Below are 22,761 nucleotides of genomic sequence, written 5' to 3'. Positions count from 1 at the left end.
GTATACACTTAGCAGCTGTACCATAGCTCCCTGTCTCAGCTGTGCCAGCTTCACTAACAGGCAGCTTTTCTCTGAAAAAGACAGAAGCCCACAACAGGAGAATGCTGGAAGCCATAATCTTCTCCAATGTGGTATATAACTGCCTCTGATTATACAGCATCATGTTAGCAAGAAGGCTAAACAGGGAAAACCCATAGGTTCTCCAGTTTCCTTTTCTTTTCCATTATTTGCTACGGGAAAGTATGACATAGTGGTAGAACAGGTTCAAACATTATTTTCAAGGAAAAATAATTAGCGTGAATATAACCCTATCCTCACCTGCACAAGCAATCTCAGCCTGACAAGGAGCAAACACAGCAGTTTCACTGAAATGCAACACTCACACTTCCTGTAATAGAATAGAAATTCATAAGAGTAGCTGAGCTATGAACCCTGCTTTATTTCATGTATTATTGATATGCAGGTTTAACAAACAGTTCCAAATCTGTGAAAGAATCCAGAATGGCTGAAAAATTCTTATGTTTGTCAATTGTTTCAAGTAGATCATGAGCAGTTCTTTAGAGGTGAGTCACATTCATGGAGACTGGAATATTCGTAACTATTGCTAGATAGCAGCATTTACAGATTTAGTTCCAGTTTTGTATCTGTGAATACCATGGATTTCTTACACTTAACCTGTTACTTTAAATCCTTGTATGCTGTTTGCTAGCATGGTCAGTCCAATTCTAACATTATAGAATAAGACATTAATTCAAACTTATTTACACCTGCAGAGAATGTATATTTATAAGACAATGGAAAATAGTGGAGAAGTTGAACTTCAATATAAGAGCTAAATAGTTAAAAGTCTGATGGCTGCCCTTTACCAATACAAAGGAATGAAGTTATGCAGATTGGGTGGTAGATAACAGAGAAAATTTAAAAGGCTTTAAGAAGACTCCATCTAAAACATGCTATATTGTCACAAGAAAAAAAAATAATCCTCATATTTCAGTTTTCTGCTATCAACTGAGATACTTTTCCAAAGGGGTGGGAGGTAGTGAAATGTAACAGCCAAATCAGTTTGGAGGATGGAGAGAAAAGAAAAAAAAAAAAGAGAGAGAGAGAGAGAAATAACTGAACTGGACGAATGTGAAAGCAGAGAAGAAACAAAAGGATGTAAATACCTATCATAAGGCTCCTGAAAACATGTAGAAGAAAGTGACGTGACTGTTCGGCAATTTGAATTTTACCTTAGAAAATGAAGCTGAACTTCCAGATGCCAATTTGTTGATTACAAGATGGGTGGGTGGTTTTTTGTTGTTGTTGTTGTTTGTTTTTTTAATTATAGAGGACAAGCAAACCACAGCAATACCTACAAAATACCCACAGCAATGAGGATAAACTCCCCAGCCATCTATTTATGCTTATCATAATATTCATTTTAAGGGTTGCCTGGGGAGTTTCACATTTGCTAGATACTTTTTCTTTCCTTTTCCTGTTCTTGCCTACAAATAAAAGAGGGGTTGAAGAAAAAAAGCAGAAAGATGAGATTTGACAATAAGTGAATTTTTAAGCGTGTGTGGAAAAGCAGTCCCTCACCATCAAAAGGATGGGAGAGTTGCTTGATGGAGAAAGAAGCTCTTCCAAGAAATCTGAATGAGAAAATGAGAATACATTCCTGAAAGGTGGACTACAAGCTATTTACAAAGATAACATAGATATCAATAGTTTCTTTGGCTGCAGATGAGAGCTAATGAATGGATCCAGAATATGAGGTCAATAAAAAGTCTCTGAAGGTTTTTTGCGTGTTTGTTTTGTTTTCTGTAAGTAACATCTGATTTGGATCTCATTGCTTCCAAGAGCAAGTGTATGTCTCCACTAAGAATACTTACAAACCTTATTTATTCTTCCAGGAATCTTACTGCCAAGCTCGTTTCTTCTCACTCCCTGCAGCTAAAACTCTCTTCTGGTCTGATTGTCTTCTAGAAATGACACTTTATATTGATAGCTGAAGCAAAGAGTCGTCATCAAACTGGCCACGTCAGTCAGCCCCAGGGAGCAATGCTGGGAGTGATCACACATCCTGAATACCAGCAATTCACTTGGAGCTTTCCACAAAACAAAGTTAATCCTTTATTTGTCTTTCTACAATCGAGGTAATGTTACTGTCATCTAAGTATTAATACATGGTGAACATGTACATTACTCCACAATCTGAGTTTATTACCACAGTAATTAAATTAGCAGCACACGCCCTTGCAAAGCAAAAAGCTTTTTTTTTTTTGTTTGTTTGTTTTTTTCCATTTTGCTGGTGGAGAAACACAGTCACAGAAATAAAAAGGTCCAATATTCAGAACAAACTGAGTATCTGAAGGTCATAAGGACAGCTGCTCAAGATCACTAAGAAGCCAGAACCCAAATTCCAATGCTACCCTTAAAATTGCCTTTTGGACAAGATTAAAGACTCAGTGACACTCAGCCACTGTACTTGCGGATTACTGAAAAGTTCATTTAGAAATACAGGGTTAGGAAAAGAACACTTCAATGTTATTTTTTTTTCCTGAACATTTGCTGACAAAATGCTTCAATGTTATTCTGTATTCAACAGTTTTTATACCTGCATATGCATTAATTTCCTTTTTTTAAAATTACTTAATATTTTAATATGCTCAAAATGTAAACTAAATGTTAGCCTTAGAATTCATTCCATGAAATACCATATTAAGGGTTTCATTTGGATATAGCAAACATTCTATGTTTAATCCAAAACATTTTTTGATATTTCAAAAATTCGTATCAACATAAAATTAACATTTCTCCTCGACTTTAAAAAATCAAGCGTGAAATGAGAATCTGTTTCCCAACTTGGAAGAAGCACTGAAATTCTAGGAGAATTAAATTCTTATTTGCTTTAAAAGCAAAACCATTCCTGCTGCCTACACAAATCTTCCAATTAAATCTTTACTTCCAACAAAAATAAAGCAATTTAATTCCTTTTGTTTACCATAATTTAATCATTTTCCTTATTAGTATCGGCTTTATTTGACTGTTTTAGTGCCTTCTGCTATGACTCATTCTGTAGACATTAGGATGGCTCTCTGTCATGCCTTTACTTCAATAGCATCACAAGCACAATTAAAACATATTTACTGTGATTATATTTCAGCATACAGATCACCATATATTTTGCTCTTAGGTATAGAATCCCTATTGTTAACATAATTACTATGAAGAAATAATGCAAATGAGCCTGCTGGAGACAATTATTGGACTTTCTTTTCAACTTTATAATGTTATAAACAAGAATTGACATTCCACTCAGAGGTGGACAGCAAACACCCATTTTATTGAATGCTTTAAAGACTTCAAATTAACGGAAGCTAAGTGACTTTTGTAATTATTCATCTTGTACATTCTAATATCTCTAAAAGCAGATCTCAGACTGTGTTTTAGAATTATAGAGATCAAGATACCTCTGCTTAGTAGTATATCTTAACCACAAAAATTAAGTATTGTGCTTCTGTGATACAGGACGTCACATCTATAACTTGGCTGCCTGTAAAATTTGATGAAATAATCGCAGCAGGATGAATTAAGACCAGAGTGAAATCCACATTTATAATACCTGCTCAGAGTATTCCTTAACTTGTGTTGGATTTAGAAAGACCTTTAAATTATTTCCATTTCTTTTTGTAGTTTGCAATGAAAGCGACCAAACTATATCAGAAGATGAAAAACATCCACAGGCCACATTCTCCTAAATTAGTTTCCTCTGATTCCCAGTGTCAGAATTCCCTCTCAGTTACTTAGAAATCCACAATCAACAGAGAAGTCTCACACGTAAAAACAACCATTTTCCCCCATTAACCACAGACCCTTGTAGCCCCGTTTCACCAGAGCATGCAGACACAAGGCACCGCCAAAATCTGCCTCTGAGACAGACGGACAGAGGGAGCTCCTGCCGCTAGCACGACTGCCTCTTCAGAGCCAGCAAAGTGACAGGGTCATCCCACAGTGTCAAAGCCTCTGATGTTCAGTCAAACCAAACTATCATTGTTCTTTTTCCCCCCTTTTTTTCCTTTTTTTTTTTTCCCCTAATGTTCTTTACATTATTCAAGGTACTGCACATAAAAGAATATCCTGCCGTTTTGTCTAACACCCAACTAAAATTTTCGTCAAGTTCTTGCTGACTAGGTTGTGCAAACTATCTGCACCAAAGGAAGAGATAACAGGAGGCAGGCCAGATGAACAGTCCCTCAGACAGGGTCACCACGGGTGCCATCTGACTGATCTGTACAGCACTACCAGCACTTCCCCAGATTTGTTTTTTCTCCTCTGCTCTGAACAGCACAGGCTGAAAATCCAAATGTACAACAGCAGATCCAGCTGCTTATTTTTTTCCAGGGACAAGGAAATAATGTTTTCAAAACATACTCTCCCCTTATACAGGATATTGGTATGAGGAAGACCAAGTTTTTGTAATTAGAGAGTAATATAAAAGAGCCTGGTAAATAAACCTAAGGCAAAGGGTCAGTGCATGCCTGAAGGCTGATGGACTGAGTTTTGGGAAACAAAAAGACATGATCAAACCTGATCTCTTCTTAGTTCTTCAAAAGTCTCTCCTCTTTTCCTCCCGCTCATCTTTCACAGATCCTAACCTGGCCAAAGAACTTGGGAATACAAGTTCAGATGCACAAACCCAATCCCATGCACAGTCCAGCCTGTTAGGACTTTGAAAACATCTTGCAAGAAAATGGATTGGGCTGAGGTTGCTCTGCCTATTGGACATCTCCAGTCCTATGTTTTGTGGCTGTTTTTGAAACAACACATAGCAGTAGTCCATATTTTTTCCCTTTCAAAACTTCAATACAAAAAGGATATCAACTCAACTCAGAATATGCCATGATGTCTAGCTGAATTTCACATCAACAAAAATGGAGATAAAATAAACAAAAAGACCAGAAGAAGAAAAAAAAGCTGCACTAGTAGGCTCTCTCAAAATTTAACACGCAGAAAATATAGTTAGATACCTCAATTATGCTATGTAGTAGCAAATTTTTGTCTATGCCTATGCTGAACAGAAATCCAATGTTATAATTATTCCAGCATTCTATGAATCTTCATGAATGCCTGTGTTGACAAAGTTTTTCTCTGATGCTGAATTTTGATTTATATTTCGGTAGTTTCTTTAGTTTAAGAAAGGACTAGGGGAAAAACTCAAAAATATTCACATGGAAGGAAAAAGCATTTTTGAGAATACAAAAATTAAACTTCAAGGGCTTTGATATGGTGGGTATTTTTGGTGCTTCACTGCATTGTAGAAATGGAAAAGTATATTTACTTGATGCATACCTAAACTCCTTCAAGTTCTATAGTATGCAAGCTTGTATTAAGCTAGCTTTACTTTTGAAAGGCCAAGAAGTGCAACCATAGTTTAACACTGTTCAACCAATCAGTGTCTGTGCTTGGTTGAAGCTTTTAAGTGGAAAAGCTTACATAAGCTGATAAAGACAAAACCAGCCACATCTGCCATTTATGTAGGTTCCATTCAGCCCTATGGCATGATAAGTCTCAGACACTCTTGCACATTTTATTACTGTGGGGTAGTAAATAAACTTGCATAGATAATGAGATCTCAGACAAAAGAAAAAAAAAAAAAAAGCAATAGTATTTCTTGATTCCCTCCTTCCTTTGAATGTATGCTGTTACTACCAAAATAAACTATTCCCAAACAATTTTGCTGAGTTATTCTTTAGAAATTTGCCATCTAACACGGAAAGAATTTTCCATTCCCAACACAAAATTAACCCAAACAGAAGAACAACATATTTTATGCATTACCCCATTGTCACATTTACATTTGGCTAAGATGAAGAATTTGGCTGACTCTCACAGTACACACAGAAGAAGAGCAACAGTGGCACTACCCCGCATTAAGACCTCCCTAAACAACGAACTCAGATGAAATACAGAATGTGGGCTACTCTAAATTATAGAATAATTAGGTTTACTTTTCAGGAAAAAACAGATTGTTTGTTGTCATCCCCCATCCCCCCGAATGTGAAGGTCACTGGAACGAAACACACTGGTCAGATATCTTCTTTTTAATAGCTAAAACAAGCGCTGTGCACAATACCAGAAAATAAGTGGAAGAGGAAAAGCTCAATCTATGCCACCTGAGGATTCTCAAATACTGGGGCAATCAGGACAGAAATGAGTCTACGCCACCATATTGGCACACACTGGCCAAATCTGTCGAGTAAATATCTTTTAGCAATCTGTCTGGCATAACACACTTCAGTTTTATTTTACCCTCCTTGTGGGCACAAATGAACAATATAAACTCCAGATACAATTGGTCCTGCTGTGCCCTTACCAAAGTCAATGCAACTCCACAGTGCCAACAAGTTTTGTGACAGCTTTTAATTAAAACAAATAAACAATGAGATTAAAATGTAAATTACAAAAAAAAAATAAATCAGGTAATTCCACGTTGGTTAAACCTTTTCTGTGTGGCCACCAAAAGCACACAGGTAATTAGGTATTCCAAACTGATTTTGCAAATAGATTAGTTGTTAATGTAGAATTGTTAAGCAAATCATTTCAGCAGAAACCCTTTCTGGGATACAGTTATGGGAAGAGGTCACATATGCAAAACTAGGCTTTGCCCAATTGATTTCTAATTATAAAATCAGAGGCTCTAGAGTTTGTGGTTAATAGTCCTTCCCCTCAGCCTGAAAAAAATAAACTTACAGCATGAGCTCACACACAACCACAAATACATATAAAATGCTTCTCATTGTTTTAGTAAGCAAGTATGTGTCCTGGCACTGTTTAGCTCAGAATGAATCAGACAATGCCTAACTGAAGGCCATCCATGGAATTAAGTCTACAATGGCTCACTGATGGCCAGCTGTGATATAGCAAATTGTTCCTTCTAATAAAGCTACAATAATGTCCATTTGGGAAAAAAAAAAAAAAAAAAAAGACAAAGGCAGATTCTACATGGGTTGAATAAATTTAAATGCCAATATTGTATAATCACATAATTTTATGTTTTCCTTTGTGAAAAAAAAAAAATAGTGGTTAAGAATTTCACATATTTAATTCATTCATTCTTTAGCACCAAGTGCAGACTACCAGGACATCTGAGTCTCTTGTGTCATTTCATCTTCGCATGAAATTGGACAATTCACGGGATGAAAGAAAGCCAAATAGTACAGTTCTACTTATTAAGTGTACTCAGCATAAGGATGCTTTCTGAGAGTGCATTCTGCATCTTCATCATAGAATAAAGTGGCATGAAGATGAATATACTTTGTCTATAATAGGAACAAATTAGGAAAATCTTTAGTTAATATATGATGTGCAAGAGCATTTGTTGCAAAGATCTACCCCTCCATTTTATTCACAGCTTTTTTTCAGTGCGCATGCATTATATATTACAAATCAATGATTTCTTCTGAGTTTATAATTCTTACGATTAATAAAATGCTAGCATTTTCACAAAAATTATGGATATTTTTTCTTGAGGAACCTAAATTCTGTGCAGAGTTGTGTGATAACTCAAATAATAAATTACTACATGACGCGACAAGAAGAATTGAAGTCTATATAACTTGTCATCTCCATCACTTATATTTACAAATGAATGCATCTAATGCTTTGGCTGATAGAAATTATATCCTCTAATATTTGCTAAAACCTAGTCTGTCATTATTTTCCCCTTAACACTGTTAAAAAAAAATCACATGAAAATTACTTCAAAAAAAATTTTCATGAATCATTACTTTCAGTTCTGGACTTGATTTTCTGGTGCATCTTTCCACTTGTGCACCTGTGAAAGTCAGCAGAGCAGAGATGACATTTCTTGAAGAAATGGGTCTTTCTTTGCTCCGCTCCAGTCCCCTTATCACCCATTCAAAGTCACATAAAGTAATCGGGAAAACAGTGGCATGAATTCAGTTGGACATATCTGAGTAACAGGTTTTAATCATGTATTGCTAGTAGACCAGCTTGCAAGCCAGCAGTCAAATTTTGTGGTGGCATCACCCACAGATGTTTCAGAGAAAGTGAGACACGGGGAGTTTTCAACCCACTGTGAATCAATTTATTCATTCTCACCATCTCTCTAGTCAATTTCATCCTTCAAGGTGCAAATTAGAAATACAGATGTGTTTTCTGAAAAGCTTTCCAGACTCAGTTTTTCAAAAGCAAGTTAAGAGCCTGTTGGCTCTCATCCAGCATACTATCTGTTTAACACTGGAGGAATACTTCACAGGGAGACATGTCCCCAATTTGGAAGTGAACATTACGAAAAAGTATATCAGTTAGTATGGCTCTGCAGACCTAAGTCCTAAGACCTCATACCCACAGTCAAGACCTGGCAAAACGCCTTTTGACTTTCAGTCACAAGCAAGTGGAAAGTGTAAGCTCTAAGGGTATGCCATTGTCTCCAACTACATGCTTGAAGTTGTTAGTAATGAGGACCAGAATTTGAAGGAGAGCAACTACCCGAAACTGCTGCAAGGATGAGAAGGGATTTTAGTACTTTTTAGCTATGTAGAATAGCAAAGTATCTTGCACTAATCCAAGATAAATTCCATCTGCAATTTATTGGATTAAAAGGTCAAAGGAAACTGGAAGCTGAGCCAGTAAACTTTATAATAAACTCTTTACAGGTCTGTGATGTGATGAGATAAAGAGCAACAAGGATGAACAGCAGTATGTTACATCTGTTGCATATGCTCTAAGCACTGCTCAGTGGAACTGTCCTGTAATTTATATTTGTAGTAAGAACTCTTGTGCACGAGTCAACAGATAAATAAGACAACAATAAAAGTCTGCCAGACCCTAAAATTGAAAGATTTTCTCCTAACATTGTAGAGTGATATAAATAATGGTGTAATTTAGTTTGACTGCTAGAAAGTAGATCAAATTTACCTGCCTGATTATGCCTCACCTTGTCCATATGCAATATGAAGAACAGGCAGCTAATGCCAGTAGGGTATGCTGCTATTCTGGGTTATTAGTTGCAACATCAGTATCTTTATGATGTATTTCAGAGGATGAAAGCAGAACACTACATAGGTTGGAAGAAGCAATGAAAGTATTTCATTCATAATATACTACTTTCTTCTTATTATTTATTTAGATAACACTGCTTGCAGCAAAGTATTTCATTCAAGCACAGAGATGCTGCTAACATTTGTATTAATATGCATTGTTCTTTCTTCTCAGAACTTCCAAAAATTGAACCTGGAATAATAATACTCTGGATTCTAGAATAAGATCACAGCTGAGAAGCTATGATTTTCTACCACTCACAATGGCAGTACTATATCCTTATTTTCATATTCACCCTTTATTTTAATATGCAGATAATAATGAATCATAGCTACATGAATGCAAATGCCAGAGAATATATTTTAATTATGACACACGAAATAATGTATAGAACTGTAGAGACACACAGGGAAGTAAGAACTCATACACATATAAAGCTTCAAGCTTGTATGTTTAGCGCCACCAGTGAAATCTTGACTTGGAAAGCAATGCATATGCTTTCCATTTTTGTCTACGACACAAGAATGAGCAACCTACTCTGACCAAGGCTCTTTCAAGAGTAGGAAGAATACGTGCTACAAAGGCTTTAGGGTGCTCGATGAATGACGGCTCCTTTTTGAGCTACAGAGAAACTTGTAATGGACTTTTCTGTCTCTAGGGGAACTTTTAAGGCCTAAACAGAATTTCAATTATATTTTGCAGATAGTATGAAATTGTTGCTTTAGCCCTAACTTGCAGATGCATAGATTAGATCTAAGCCATATTTTTAGAACAAAAGAAATCAAATCATTATTTTTTTTGTTAGTTTTTATCCAGATTTATAGTCCAGTGCATGCAGCTGGTTGACTTGCTGCTAATATGGCACTTTCCACAGCTTTTAACACACTTTGCTTGCTCAAGGCATACAGTTTGAATGACCTGGGCAGTGCATAGGACAGCTGGCAAACTGTATGTCAAAATCTGGCAATAAACCTTAGAATTATGTGTGACTATGTATCAAATTTCCCTGAATTCTGCGTTATGATTTCTATTGTGTTAGTGTAAATTTGAAGTTACTTCAGATTCTACTGCAGTAGATGCCGTTGCTTCCAGTGTTGCAACAATTAGACGTAGCTGACCCATGCTGTGGAGAAATTATATTAAAAGCATAAAAGCCTTTTTCTCAGGCAAAATAATTATGGAAAGCTTTTACTAAATGATCTGAGTATTTTCAAAAGGGGAAAGTATTATTTTTTCTAGTACAAAGATTGGAAAACTGTGACAGGTTCTGTTCCAAATATACATTCATTTCAAATCAAGCAAAGAATTGGAATTTTTTGGCAGTTTGTCCCCTGTTCATTACTGCCTTCCATAACCAAAGTGAATGTTTTCAGCCTCAGCTCTGATAGGAAGGTCTAATAAAACTCTCTAGCAGCATCTGAATACAATTTTTATATTAATTTAATAAATGAAGCATCATTTTTAGACTCAGCATAATAAACCCTCATTTGCACTGAATAGATTCATAAAGTCACACTGTTAAAAAAACTGTTCTCATCAGAAATGGGCCAGCCTCCTATGGCGTCCATTCTGCAGTTCAGAATCAGAATATATTCTGGCTGTGTTTGTCAGCCACAAGTGTTCAGTTATTACTCCTGAGTTTGCTTTATTGCTGCTTGAAAAGCCAATATAGATACTGAGAGTGACACTCGCATCTCAGGGTACATACAACTGTGTATTTCTGAGTATATATTCCCACTTTTTCAGTGAACTGCATCACATTTTTATGCTACATAAGCTCAATGTAATGAATTAAGATAAATACTAGGAGAAATAGAGAAGCAGCAAGTTCCCTGCTAAAAACCTGCATAGCTATGTAAAAGTACTTTGTATTAAAATGTGTTATAATGCAAATGCTTCACTGAACTCAAAAAGCATTTCAAGAACAATGTACCTTTACAAGCAAAATAAATAAAATAGCACGTAGCTTCTTTTCATCTCAAATAATATCATCTTAAGTTTAGAAAGAAACTAACTTTCAGAATTTCCTACTTCCAACATTAAAGGTCTCATAAACTTGTGAGGTTGCTTAGTATCTTAAGTAGCACTGAGTAGCCGGACAATTCCGTTAAAAACTAAATTTCAGTAAACAATGAAAATTAAATTCTTTGAAGTCGCCCTAATTTCCACAATCTTTCCTCCCACTGCCTAACCAGTGCTATTGAAAATACTATTGAACATGAAGTCAGCATAGAAACTAGGAAAATGCTAAAGCAAATAGTAAAGAGAAGGATTATTTTTTTTTTTTGCATCTCTCAAAGTTCAGATTCCTTATCAGCATAAAGGAATATAAAGAGAGAGAAAAATAAGCATGAGCAAAGGCTGCCTACTCTTCTAGAAGTACAGCCATTAAGTCCATGAACCTTTTGAAGATGACCCAGTGAATAATGAATAAAATGTGCAGAAGGGGGTGGGGTGGGGTAGTGTTCTACCACATTAGAAATGTCAAATATATCGATTCGAAGTTTGTGAAAGTTCATTTTAGCAAGAGGGAAGCACAACAGAACTAGAAGAGATGTATAGTACCATTTCTACAACAGCAAATGATACATTATGTCTGTACAAGTTAGTGGAGAAGCTCTTTAGAAAGATGGCATGGCATATGTTCTGACAAATCACAGAGAGCACACCACACCTCTGACTTTACTGCTGTGGCATTTAGAGGTGTACTCTAAGGTTGTTTTTTCATTATTTTTAAAATGTATTTTTAAAACCGAATGCATTATCAAGCTCTAAGACTTGACAAAATGTACAAATATGTTCTCTTTTACCTGCAGGGCCTGGTTTACAGGCATGCTCAAAGTATAAGTTTGGCAAGAGCAATTGAAAAACTGAATAATATTAAAAGCAACTATACACAAAATAGACTGAAGTGTGGTTTAAGGAACACGGAGAGAAAAGTAAGGAATGTCAGAGGTCATCTCACCTACAAAGAAGTGCCAGCAGAGGATTAGAAAATTTTATATCTTAAGCAGCTCTCAGGTCAATTACCTACCAGGTCCATTTCAGGTTTATTATCCAGCATTAATATGAACATTAGTGGATGGCTTCTTAGATTCACAAAGAGGCTTAGAAATCTACCAGCAGCTTTAGGAAATGGTATCTAAGCTGTATCTCTAGCCTTGAAACAACTACGTATCTTTTCCCAGGTTTGCACAAAAGCTGACAGCCCTCAGTTTTCCTGGATTTCAGCCTTCCACATCACTCGGATGTAAAAATAGCCACCCCCTCACACAGGGCCCAACTGACAGAATCCTGCAGCTGACTTTCAGACAACACAGGAAACACGCTGACAATTTCCTCATCCCACTTTTTACTCACAGCATTAGGCAGGTATTTGAAAATCCACTCCCCCCAAGACCAGAACAGCAAACGGTAGCTTTTACCTCTCCTAATTCCCTTCCTCTTGGTTATACTATTTCTCTTGATCCCTGTTTTTTATTTTTTCACTGATGCTTAATTTTTTATGCAAGGGGAAGAGCTTCAAGAACAGACCCACCTCGGCCTCCCTAGAACCCTTGAATGAAGGTCCTCTCTCTCATGGAGGACGAGTACTGGCCTAAGCTACGAGTCCAATGCAGGAAAGGATCCGTACCGACTCTGTGTTAGAGATACTTTCTGCCTGAGCTCAAATTCCAGGCAGAGACAGGTGATCTGAGTTTGATCTAACAACAAATAAATTCAACAGATTATCAAAACTATTAGTTGAGTTACCTCATCTCTACTGCTCCTGAATCAAGTTAAAAATGCTAAGTTAAAAAACTTTTGTACTGAGGCTTTTTTGTTCTTTTTCCTCCAATCATACTTGCACCAGCTTTAAAAAGCAAATTGCTGAATATCCCATGACCATGAATATCCTATTACTGAATATTTTAATGGCCAACACAAGCATAATATTGCATTTAACTGATGTAACTGATGTCAAGCCAAACCTTGGCTAGAACAGAAAAAAATGTATATATTTATGTATCTTCACCATGAAATCTAGCAGCTCCTTTAAAACAAGCATTGTGAAAATGGCAGCTACTTTGCTGGGTTAAACACCACCAGAATCCCGGTAAATTGTTTACAGCTGGAGAGTCATATCATCTTTCAGTATCATCTTTCCCTGGGTTATGTATTCATGAGAGTCCTTGGTACAAAATGAGTGAAAATAGAAGTGAGAACGTTCAGCTCCACAACAAGAAGAGTCTGGGAGGTTCCCTTGTAGGTCTACCGTATGCTAGCCTTGAAAGCGTCCCTTTAACGGATCTGCTTTCCCTGAAAACAGTCCTTAGCTTTGTATCTGCTGTTCTGTATGGCTTTCATTGTCTCCCACTTCAGCATGATTTATGTCAGAAGGTTTAGAATGAATTAACTGTTCTACAGTGTGTTGCAACCAAGACGATCCTAAAGACGTCCAGATTTCTTTGATTTCTTTCCTTTTTTCCCCCTATACATTTATTTTGCTCTTGCTAATAAGATAAAAATCTGTACCAAGATGTGGTTTTGAGTCCTAAGTGGGGAAAAAAATAAAGAATTATTAAAAACGGGAGTAAGCTCCTGCTATAAGCCAGTGTTGATTATGTTAGACAGTTCTATATATATGCACACATACAGAGACACATGTGCAAATGCTTAGACTAATATATATATTCCCCTGCAGTTCTGTATTAATTGAGTAGAATACCCTGTAGGAGAAATACAGCACTAACAACTCAAAATAGCACTTCTGTTCAAGCTGCCGTGTACAAGCTTATTTGAGTTCTAATTGTGTGGTAAAATTCTTTTAATGCCTAGGCCTGTTTGAAGGTTAACTTTTGGTCCCATGGAAATAAAGGAAAATATGCCAACATTTGAGAGATTTGATTACCTGTATAAAATTATGCTTGCTCATTTTTCCTAGGCAAGATACTCTTGGGTAAAGTTATATTAAAGAGAGAATAGAAACAGTGTACATTCAAAGAAAATATTTTCCAATTATGCTTCTCAAGATGCAGAAAATATTACTTGTGATAGAGGATTATGAATGAGATAATTACTGAGAGCCTGATGTACCTAAAGCTACAACAAAGGAGAGAGAAAAACATTAATAAGTGATTATTGACTGTTCCTCCTGCTCTTTGTAATAAAAGGCCAGAACAGTACCAAGGACAAACCTCTCCACAATTTTGGTGTGACACATTATACACAAGAATACCTTTCCTGCTTACATGGCCCATCATTAATTCCTACAAATGAACCCATATCAGCTTTTATTTGACATCCAAAAAACTTTATGCCTTTCAAAACAAGCCTAATAAGAAATGTTTCATGTTAAGAGTCAATTGAAAATAATAGAGATTTAGAAATATGTAGGATGCTTCCTCATTTAAATTACTCCATTTCACACATTCCTAATGAGCAAACTGCGCTTCTGAAAGAATCCATTTTAATGTTAGGTTGGTAAGGTGTATAATGATAAAACATGCTGACTTCTAGAAATTAAAATATGTCTCCTTTCCGCTTTTTGATTCTATTATGAAATAAATGATAATTATTTATGAGAAGCACTAGCAAAGAATATTTGAGCTCCCACATGCAGTATTTCATCACAGTTATGATCAATAGGGAAGTTTTAAAAAAAGATTCCAAGTAGTGGCAGCTCTTTTCCTGATGCACAGCAGAATGTGGTACACCGTGCAAAATTATCTTGGGTGCATTTCTTTTGCTGTTTCAGCTTCCAGTACTGCTGCATCAAGTGTGAAGGTACAGTCACTACAGAAAAGGTTAACAGCATTTCTAAAAGCATGCCAAAGGGCATGAAAATTACAGGGGTCAAACTACATGGATGGGAAGCTGTGTGAGTGCTATGGCTTTCTTAAGCTCCTTTGCTTACTTAATTCAGGAAAGAGAAAGTTTCACTAATTATTCACTGATTATTGTGGTTCCCGCCTTTTAGGAGGGATCTTCTTAATATTCTCTTAGAGGCACATACCAACCTGTGCATATGCACAACATATGTACACCAGTGTTCATCTCACTGCAATCATCCTTTCATCCTTGCTTTTTTTTTCCAACTCCTCGCCTCTGCCTGACACTCCGTAAGGCTTTCCACTCTATGTGGCTTTGCAGTAAAAGTGTGTGAAGACAAACCTAACGCCTAGTGACTTTCCCAACCACATCTGGAATGGATTTGGCCCATTAGATCTGAAACAACACAAACTATCTGGAAGGCTGGAACCTCCCCCAGATATTTTTATCAATTCAAAGCAGTACTGTAAAACATACAGCTTCACAAAGCAGAAATTTGAGCTCCATAATATAATGTATCAAAGAGCATAAAAAGTACAAGAGACTTAGAAAGTAAGTGGCTGAGAAAAGAATAAATTAAGGTTTAACTATTACTGGATTTTGGTTTCCCTAAGAATTTCCAAACCAACGATCCTGAGAGATTTCTTTTGATAGGGTCACACGGGGACAATGAAACACATGAGTTTCTGAAGACTCTATCAAGGTTATTACAGTGGGAAGGTTACCAATAAAATAGACTCCTGAGGTTGGTTATTGGTCCCACACCAGCCTAGATCCTCCTGCGTTACGGAGCTTTGCAGAGCCCCTACATACAACGTGGAGCATCAGAGGAATCAGGATTTGTATTCTTCCACACTGCCAACCTGCCTCAGCTAAAGGGATGTCTCTCACAAAGACACCATCTTGGAAAAAGTCTTTCAAAAAAATAAAGCCACATTTGCTTGCTTTAGAGTGGAGAAAGTATCTCTTATGCTTTCTAATCTTTCTGCAATTTGCAGAATTTACAAATGTACTGTAATATATTGCATCTCCTGCATATGAGATGCTGGAGTAAATACCGACTCAACTGTATTATTATTTTTCCACTTTACAATATGAAATGCATAAATTTCAGTAACACATTCAAAGCACTGCAGTGAACCTTAAAGTGGGTCTCCAGCCTGACTAAAGTTTTCCTTTACTATCTGTCAGAATTTGTCCCACAGAGAATCGTCTATTACAGTGTTTGTACATCATGCATTTGATTTAGATAGAAACATTTATTCACAAAACTTTTCCTTAAAATTCCCAGTATTCATTTATACATATGTATTGGTCAATTCCTAGCATTCCCTTGCTTATTGGTAATTTAGTGGTGCTTATTGGTGGTCTTCCAGAGAGGCACACTTTAGTTCGATTACAAAATGATTACTTAATCAGATGATTGGTTTTATTGCCTTCTACATAGAAGAAGCAGCCTAATTCTGCCTAACACTTTTGAGTTTTAGTCTTTCTTTATTTTTAAGACAATTCCACAGTATTGGTGAACTTTATGTACAATATATAGTAGCAAACGTAAATTTAAATATCCCATTTGATTTTTTAACAAATTGCATACTATGCATCTCTTACAGACCGTGCCATGCACTTGACAAGCAATTACATGGTTTCTCAGCCTTCCCAGTAATATTTGCTCTGTACACCCTGTAATACTGGTGCTGGTTGGTAGCAGACAGCAGCATCTCAGGAAGTTGCAGAGGACCAGAAAGCTCACCCCACAGCATTGCCTTGGACTTGAGGCACAACTGTAGACATTCAAAATTGCCTCTCTGCCCACACCTCTCTGCCAGTATGTTTTCCTCCTCAGTTACAGGCTGCATATCCTATTCACACACTGACAGCTTTGAGGCAGGAATTGGCTCCTGCCCAAGAAAATGGTGCAAAATTTTAGCTAAGGCTTCTTAATACAAGTGGCAGCATTAACAGCTTTCACATTGCCCGTTACAGTGAACCACTCCCCATTTGCTGTAGTTCACTTTATAAAAATGCCCCTTTGAGTTCTTTGAGGGCATGTACAAGGTTTTAAAAATTCACTCGAGAACCAAGTCCACATTGAGATTCTCTAAAAAATAGGCATGGCTTACATTTCAATTCTGTCTATATTTCTTTTTCCTGACAGGTAAAATCCTGATATATACTTTATAAGTTTTTGGATTAAATTGTTGTTCATTTGTATGAAAACTCGATAAGAAGTAAAAATCCTTGTATATTTAGATCAGCACCTGCTCTCAGTATATCAAGTATTCTAGCAAGTATGTGGGATTATCCAGCAAAATAATCAAGACCCATTAATTAGCAGAAATAAATTAATAATTTGAAATATTGTATTGGCATTAAGTCTTGTATCAGATGATTTTGCATGAAGGAAGAAGCACAAACATTTTGCCTCTGGACATCATATTTTCTTGTCTGCATGACAAGACGACAATAGGAATTGCAGTGTGCCAGTGGTCTACTTTAAATGTTTTAGACTGCATAATAATTAGAGAACAGGTTGACTACAAAACGGATGCTTTAAAAGAAGTAAGTAAACAGTGAATAGCAAATATGTTGGTAATTATATCTAGAAAATTTATGCTGTTATAATATGGTAGATTTTCATTAAGTTATTTGAGTTGAGTAGTAGCAGATTCTAGGCCTTTTGCATCATGCTTTAACATACAGGATCACATTGCATGATCATGTTGTAGATCATCTCAAATTATTCAAAAAATGAGTTTTCATTCAGTTTTCTGATTTCTTAGGTTCTGCGTATAACATCTCATGGCTCTTAATGATACTTGCAGCTTGATGACCTTAGAAAACAATGTGACAAAAGAGCTATGGTTTGGTTCAATTCCCTTCACTCCCTCCCCAGAAAGCCTCCATAATCTGCTGTGCTCTTCACGTCTGGATGCCCACCACCAGTTCTGCACACACTAAAATTTACCTTTCCTCACTTGGTAACAATACCCCTATTCTATGTAAGTCATTCTCTCAATAAGGGAGAAGAAAATTAGATAAGGTGGTTTCTGGATTTAAACCGGCAGATGAGTAGGGCACTCTGAACCGCTAAGACATCTCTTTTGCTGGTTCTACCTAAAACCAGGCTCCTTGCCTCCAGTGATTGTCTCTGAGTCAGGTTTTTATTTCACTACATTCCCTCTCATTGAGGCGATCTCAGGGCAATGCACAGCACGTGAAGTTGAAACACAAACCCTCGGCTTTGCTTCTATTCACCAGGGGCTGGGTGCGTAACAGTTATTGAGCTCAGACCCTGAAACAAGAAAAGGGATTTCTTATGTTGCTCCTAATGATTCCTCCGGTTAATTCAGGAGAGGCAGAGTCTCCAGGGAGAGCTACGCTTACTTTTCCTTAGCTTCTGGCATGACTGCTGTAAAATAAAGGCTTTGAAAGAAATTATGGAAGTGGAATCTTTACACTAATAGAGAGTCCTCAGGAGAAGGGAAAGTTTTACACTACTCTATATCGCTACAGGTGCTCCTCAGGGATCGCCAAGAGGCTATTCAGATACATACATATTTGCTTGAATTTCTTTAGGAAAATGGTCTACATTTATTTTCAATGCCACATGCCATGCATTGCTTTTAAACAATAGTTACCTTTAAGCACTGCCTAAAGTATGTATTGCAACATTTTTTTTCTGTAATGAAGCTTAGTACTTCACATCCAGATTAAGCTGCACAGCATCAGCATCCCCTGCTTTGTCCAAAAAATCCACCACAGACAAACAAAAGCCCCTCAGTTGGGAAGTCCTTGGTTGTCTGCATGTGTGCTATTCCCTTCTTTCTCTTCTCTCCCTTTACTACAGCAATCAAAAACTTTTAAAACAGAATTTTCAATAAACAAAATTTATGCAAACTCTTTCCTAGTATTGTCACATACAACTATTTTTTCTTGTGATTACTGCAAATGTATATTTATTACATACAAAATATGTATACATGTCCACCAGCTAAAAGATAAACCTTTCTCACGTAATTCTGCTCATGAGGTGCTACCCACTGCAGTTCCAGAGATCTGTCTGGAAGCCTATGGACACTAAAGGAGTTAGTCCCAAAACGTTTCTCACTTAATGCAAAATTATTTTTAAGGTTTTCATTACAAGAAGCATTGACATATTGAGGAACAACATATCAGGACCTGATAATAATAATAAATACAACTATTCACTTTACTGGTCAAAAGGCAACGTGTCCTGTCGCTTTGGGGAAGTCACTATTATCTGATAGCTTTTCAGTGCATACAGGAAATATATTTGTCAAGTTCAGAAAGGATGCACTTTTAGCAAAAAAACATCATCACAATTGGCACTAATTGGTAGTTAAATTGACAACTGGAACTGAAGCATCCTGACAGCACCAGAGGTGGGCCCTACAGGTAGAAATTGAAAACCATTTTAAAAAACAATGCTGGAAAGCCCAAACAATCATAGGACATCTGCAGAATATCATGTGGAAGGCTCTACTTAATTTTTTATACTGTCACATCAGCATTTTGCACGTATACTTGGAAAACATTTCAATTCATTGAGAGAAAGATAAAACATTTAGATCAATATATTGAGCAAAAGTACACAAGGTTCTAATTCTGCACAAACAAAAATGATTTTCAGTGTTACCTGCTTTTTTCGCAACATTAGATATTTTCGCAGCATTAGAAAAATATGACAAGGAAACCTAAGTGTTAATAATGTTAAGGTAACATTAGGAGATCCAAATGCCTAAGCAGACGTTGTAATTACATCCACTGTATATAAATCATCTCTCTCTCTCTCTTTTTTTTTTTTTTAAGAAAAAACTCAAAGTTATTCTATACTTATTGTCTATGAAGTCTAAAATTCAAGATGCAAATCACATCACAGAGGCATTCCCACTTTAGTAAAGAAAAAATGAAAATACAGATGGCTCAGAAGGTGCCTGGTGTTTTGCAGATTGACCCTTTATTCTGCAGGATTCATAAGCAAGCTGGTGTTGTCAGACATTCCTTAAAGCGTTTTCCATTTTAGTGGCTCATAGTGGTATTTGCCACTTTCTTACATTACTGCTCTAATAGCATTAAGTAGAAATATAGGAGGCATCTGATGAAATATCTCTTTGAAGTTATTACCAATCCAGCTGTATTAGCTGACAAGCAAGTGTTCTAAGTTGTAACTCAAATTGTGTTTATATATTGCCCTAAGATTGGAGATGGAGGAACATGAAAGTGTTCAACCTTAGTCGGTGATACTCCCAGAAACATACTGAAATGAGATTTGAGATTCACACTGTTCATCCTTCTTTAAATTTATTACATTTTAAGAAGATATTTCTTGGAGCCTGTCCCTAGTTAAAAAGAAACTAATGGAATTTATGCAGACTCAGGAATATTTGTTTCGAAAACACTACTTTCATCAGGCTTACATAAAATGTTGTATACTACATTTATTGGCTTTGCAGCAATATTTAATTAAGAAGAGCTTTTCTCAGAGCTACTTATACTCCTGCTGACTAAGCTGATTTAGCCCATGTAAACAGGAGTGTTCTATGAAGTATACAGCCATCCCATCTCCTTCAGAAGCACAAAAGAGGCACAGGGAATTAGTGTTTTCCATAAAGAATACAGTGAAAAAATAAATGATACATTTCAGCTTCTGGGATTTTATTAACTGTAAGTAGGAAAATTAGTGTGTAATTATGGTTGCAAAACAACAAAAATCTAGGGCTCAGAAAGCAATGTTGACTTTGCAACATTTCAGATATTGAATACTTTATGGCATATATTTAAATCATAGCTAGCAAATATACAAGCGTATATTAGAACAGAAGGAAAAGTGGAGGATCTGAGTGTGAAAACTTTGCATTAACACTGCATTAACATAGGACCATATAATACCCTATGAAACCTATGCTAGGGCTTTACTACACCTATATTTCACCATGATTTCTTCCATTCAGGGAAACAGCACGTAATTCATGCCTAAAGTAATGAGATCCTTAGGTGTATATATTTCTGTTTTGTATCACTGAGCACTACAGTATTTTCAGGCAGACAAGCTCACTGCAGGAATAAAAAAGCAAAACATATGGAAAGAATTTGTTTAATTAAAACCTTGTTTGCTTTGCATATATGTATCCCTTGGACTTCAACAGAACTATTCAAAATTTTTTAAAAGTAAGATTCTACCATTTCCTTGTTAAGAGATATAATGTATGTTGGCAATGAAAGCAAAGATTGCATAAAACATGTATAATGTAGAACATACAGCTTGAAGCTATTTATAAGTGCTCTCTGCATTTCCAGGTTTGGTTTTTACAGTAGCACAGCCTGAAGCATGTAACTGTAAAAACATCATGCCTCTCTACTGCTCCTCCTACAGGAAAATTATTTCTCCTCTAAAGGCCTGGACCTAAGCACCATATATCAAGGGAAAAATCTTCATTGCTCTGAATAGCAGGAGTTGCCTAGCTCCTTGATTCTACAAACCATACAGAAATCTCCATTTAACGGAGTGAAAAGACACGTCATGCAAGTCAGAAGGAAGGAAGACGAGCTCCCTGGTCACGGATTAAAAATTACAGGAGACTCCACCACAGGAAAGAGCTGACCTGGACACATTCTGTCTGAGTCTCACTAACTCGGTGGGGTTTGTTTCCATCCCTGTCCAGGGATTTCAGAGCAACTTCCCAAGAGCTAACACAGCCCTGCTGCCGACCACAAGCCACAGATGTGACTTTGTGGCTGTGCATGACAGAGCTGCAGGTCTTCCCTGGTCATTTCATGAATCTCATCACAGACGGCATGCAAAATGTGCAAAAATATTACTTGGAGACTGGAAATAGGTAAATTAAAAACGTCTGGGGAAGGTCTGGGAGAAACTGGGGAGTACTCCAGGAGCTGTGATACCACGGAAACAGCACCAATCTGACTGATGTGTTCTTCTGTGGCTGGACTCAATTGCTGGTTCATTTAGTGTTAAGTCAGGGAATATGAGACAAGGACTTTTGTCACCTTCATCTTCTTTTATGTTCTCTCTTTGCACTGTACTTACAAATGACAGCCATTAATTCATTAACTATCCACGGTTTTTGCTTGAAAATGTCTATGAAACTGTGTCCTATCCCATTTAAAACACACACACACACAAAAAAAAAGGCAATCAAAACAAAAACAAAAAAAATCACATTTACTATAAAACAGGAGCTAAAATAGCATACTCAAAATCTAATTTCTTAATGCTTCTTAACTATATTACCTATTTCATTGAGAATTCAGTGGCTGTCTCCAGCAAAAGAACAGTTGCATTTGCTACACCACAGATTTCATAGCACATCTGCCATGGTGCTGTAAATGCATGCAGAGGAGACTGAGAAAATGCAGCAGTGTATATCAAGTAAAAAGTTCTATCTAACTAATCAAGTCCACAAGGACAGCATGCAGTGTCACAAGACATATCACTCTACAGTTGAATGAGGTTGTCAGCCACTGGGAGGTCTGCAAACTGCTGACAGCAATATACAGTATATGGAGTCTTCTAAAGTAGATCGAATAGCTTTGGAAAGCATGTACCTGTTTCCGAGGACGAAGCAAAGAAAGAGAAGTACAAAAGGGTATTTGTAAATCTACCTTTCTACATTGTATTGCTGCAAACAAAATCAAACTCATTCCAAGTAGGTCACATCAACAGGAAAAAGGTTACTTCGTAGGTTTCTCAAAATGCACATGCAGAGTTCTTCCTGTACAGATAAAAACAATATGGAATGTAGGATACTACGTGCCAAACTACAATGCAATGTTAATACAGACTAAAAAGGGAAACAAGAAACTTCCTATATTCTGAAATCACTCAGGATATAAGTATTCATATACTTTTTTTTTTTTTAA

General features: G+C 36.6%; 1 protein-coding gene across 11 annotated transcripts in view; it reads right to left on the bottom strand.

The window, feature by feature from the left end:
* The window catches only part of CDH8 (cadherin 8), a 360,695-nt gene that overhangs the window by 108,603 nt on the left and 229,331 nt on the right, over positions 1–22,761 (bottom strand). The window contains exon 2 of one of the 11 annotated variants that reach the window (XM_083794669.1): positions 22,504–22,613. The exons of the other annotated variants lie outside the window; for them this stretch is intronic. Coding sequence (XP_083650795.1) covers positions 22,504–22,542 — 39 coding nt within the window. The 5' untranslated portion in view covers positions 22,543–22,613. The remainder of the gene's footprint in view (positions 1–22,503; positions 22,614–22,761) is intronic. 11 annotated transcript variants of the gene reach the window in all.

This window comes from Anser anser (genome assembly GCF_964211835.1).
Source record: "Anser anser genome assembly, chromosome: 11".
Lineage (NCBI taxonomy): Eukaryota > Metazoa > Chordata > Aves > Anseriformes > Anatidae > Anser > Anser anser.
The sequence above is the reverse complement of the archived record's forward strand: the minus strand, read 5'-3'. Positions and strand labels throughout refer to the sequence as shown.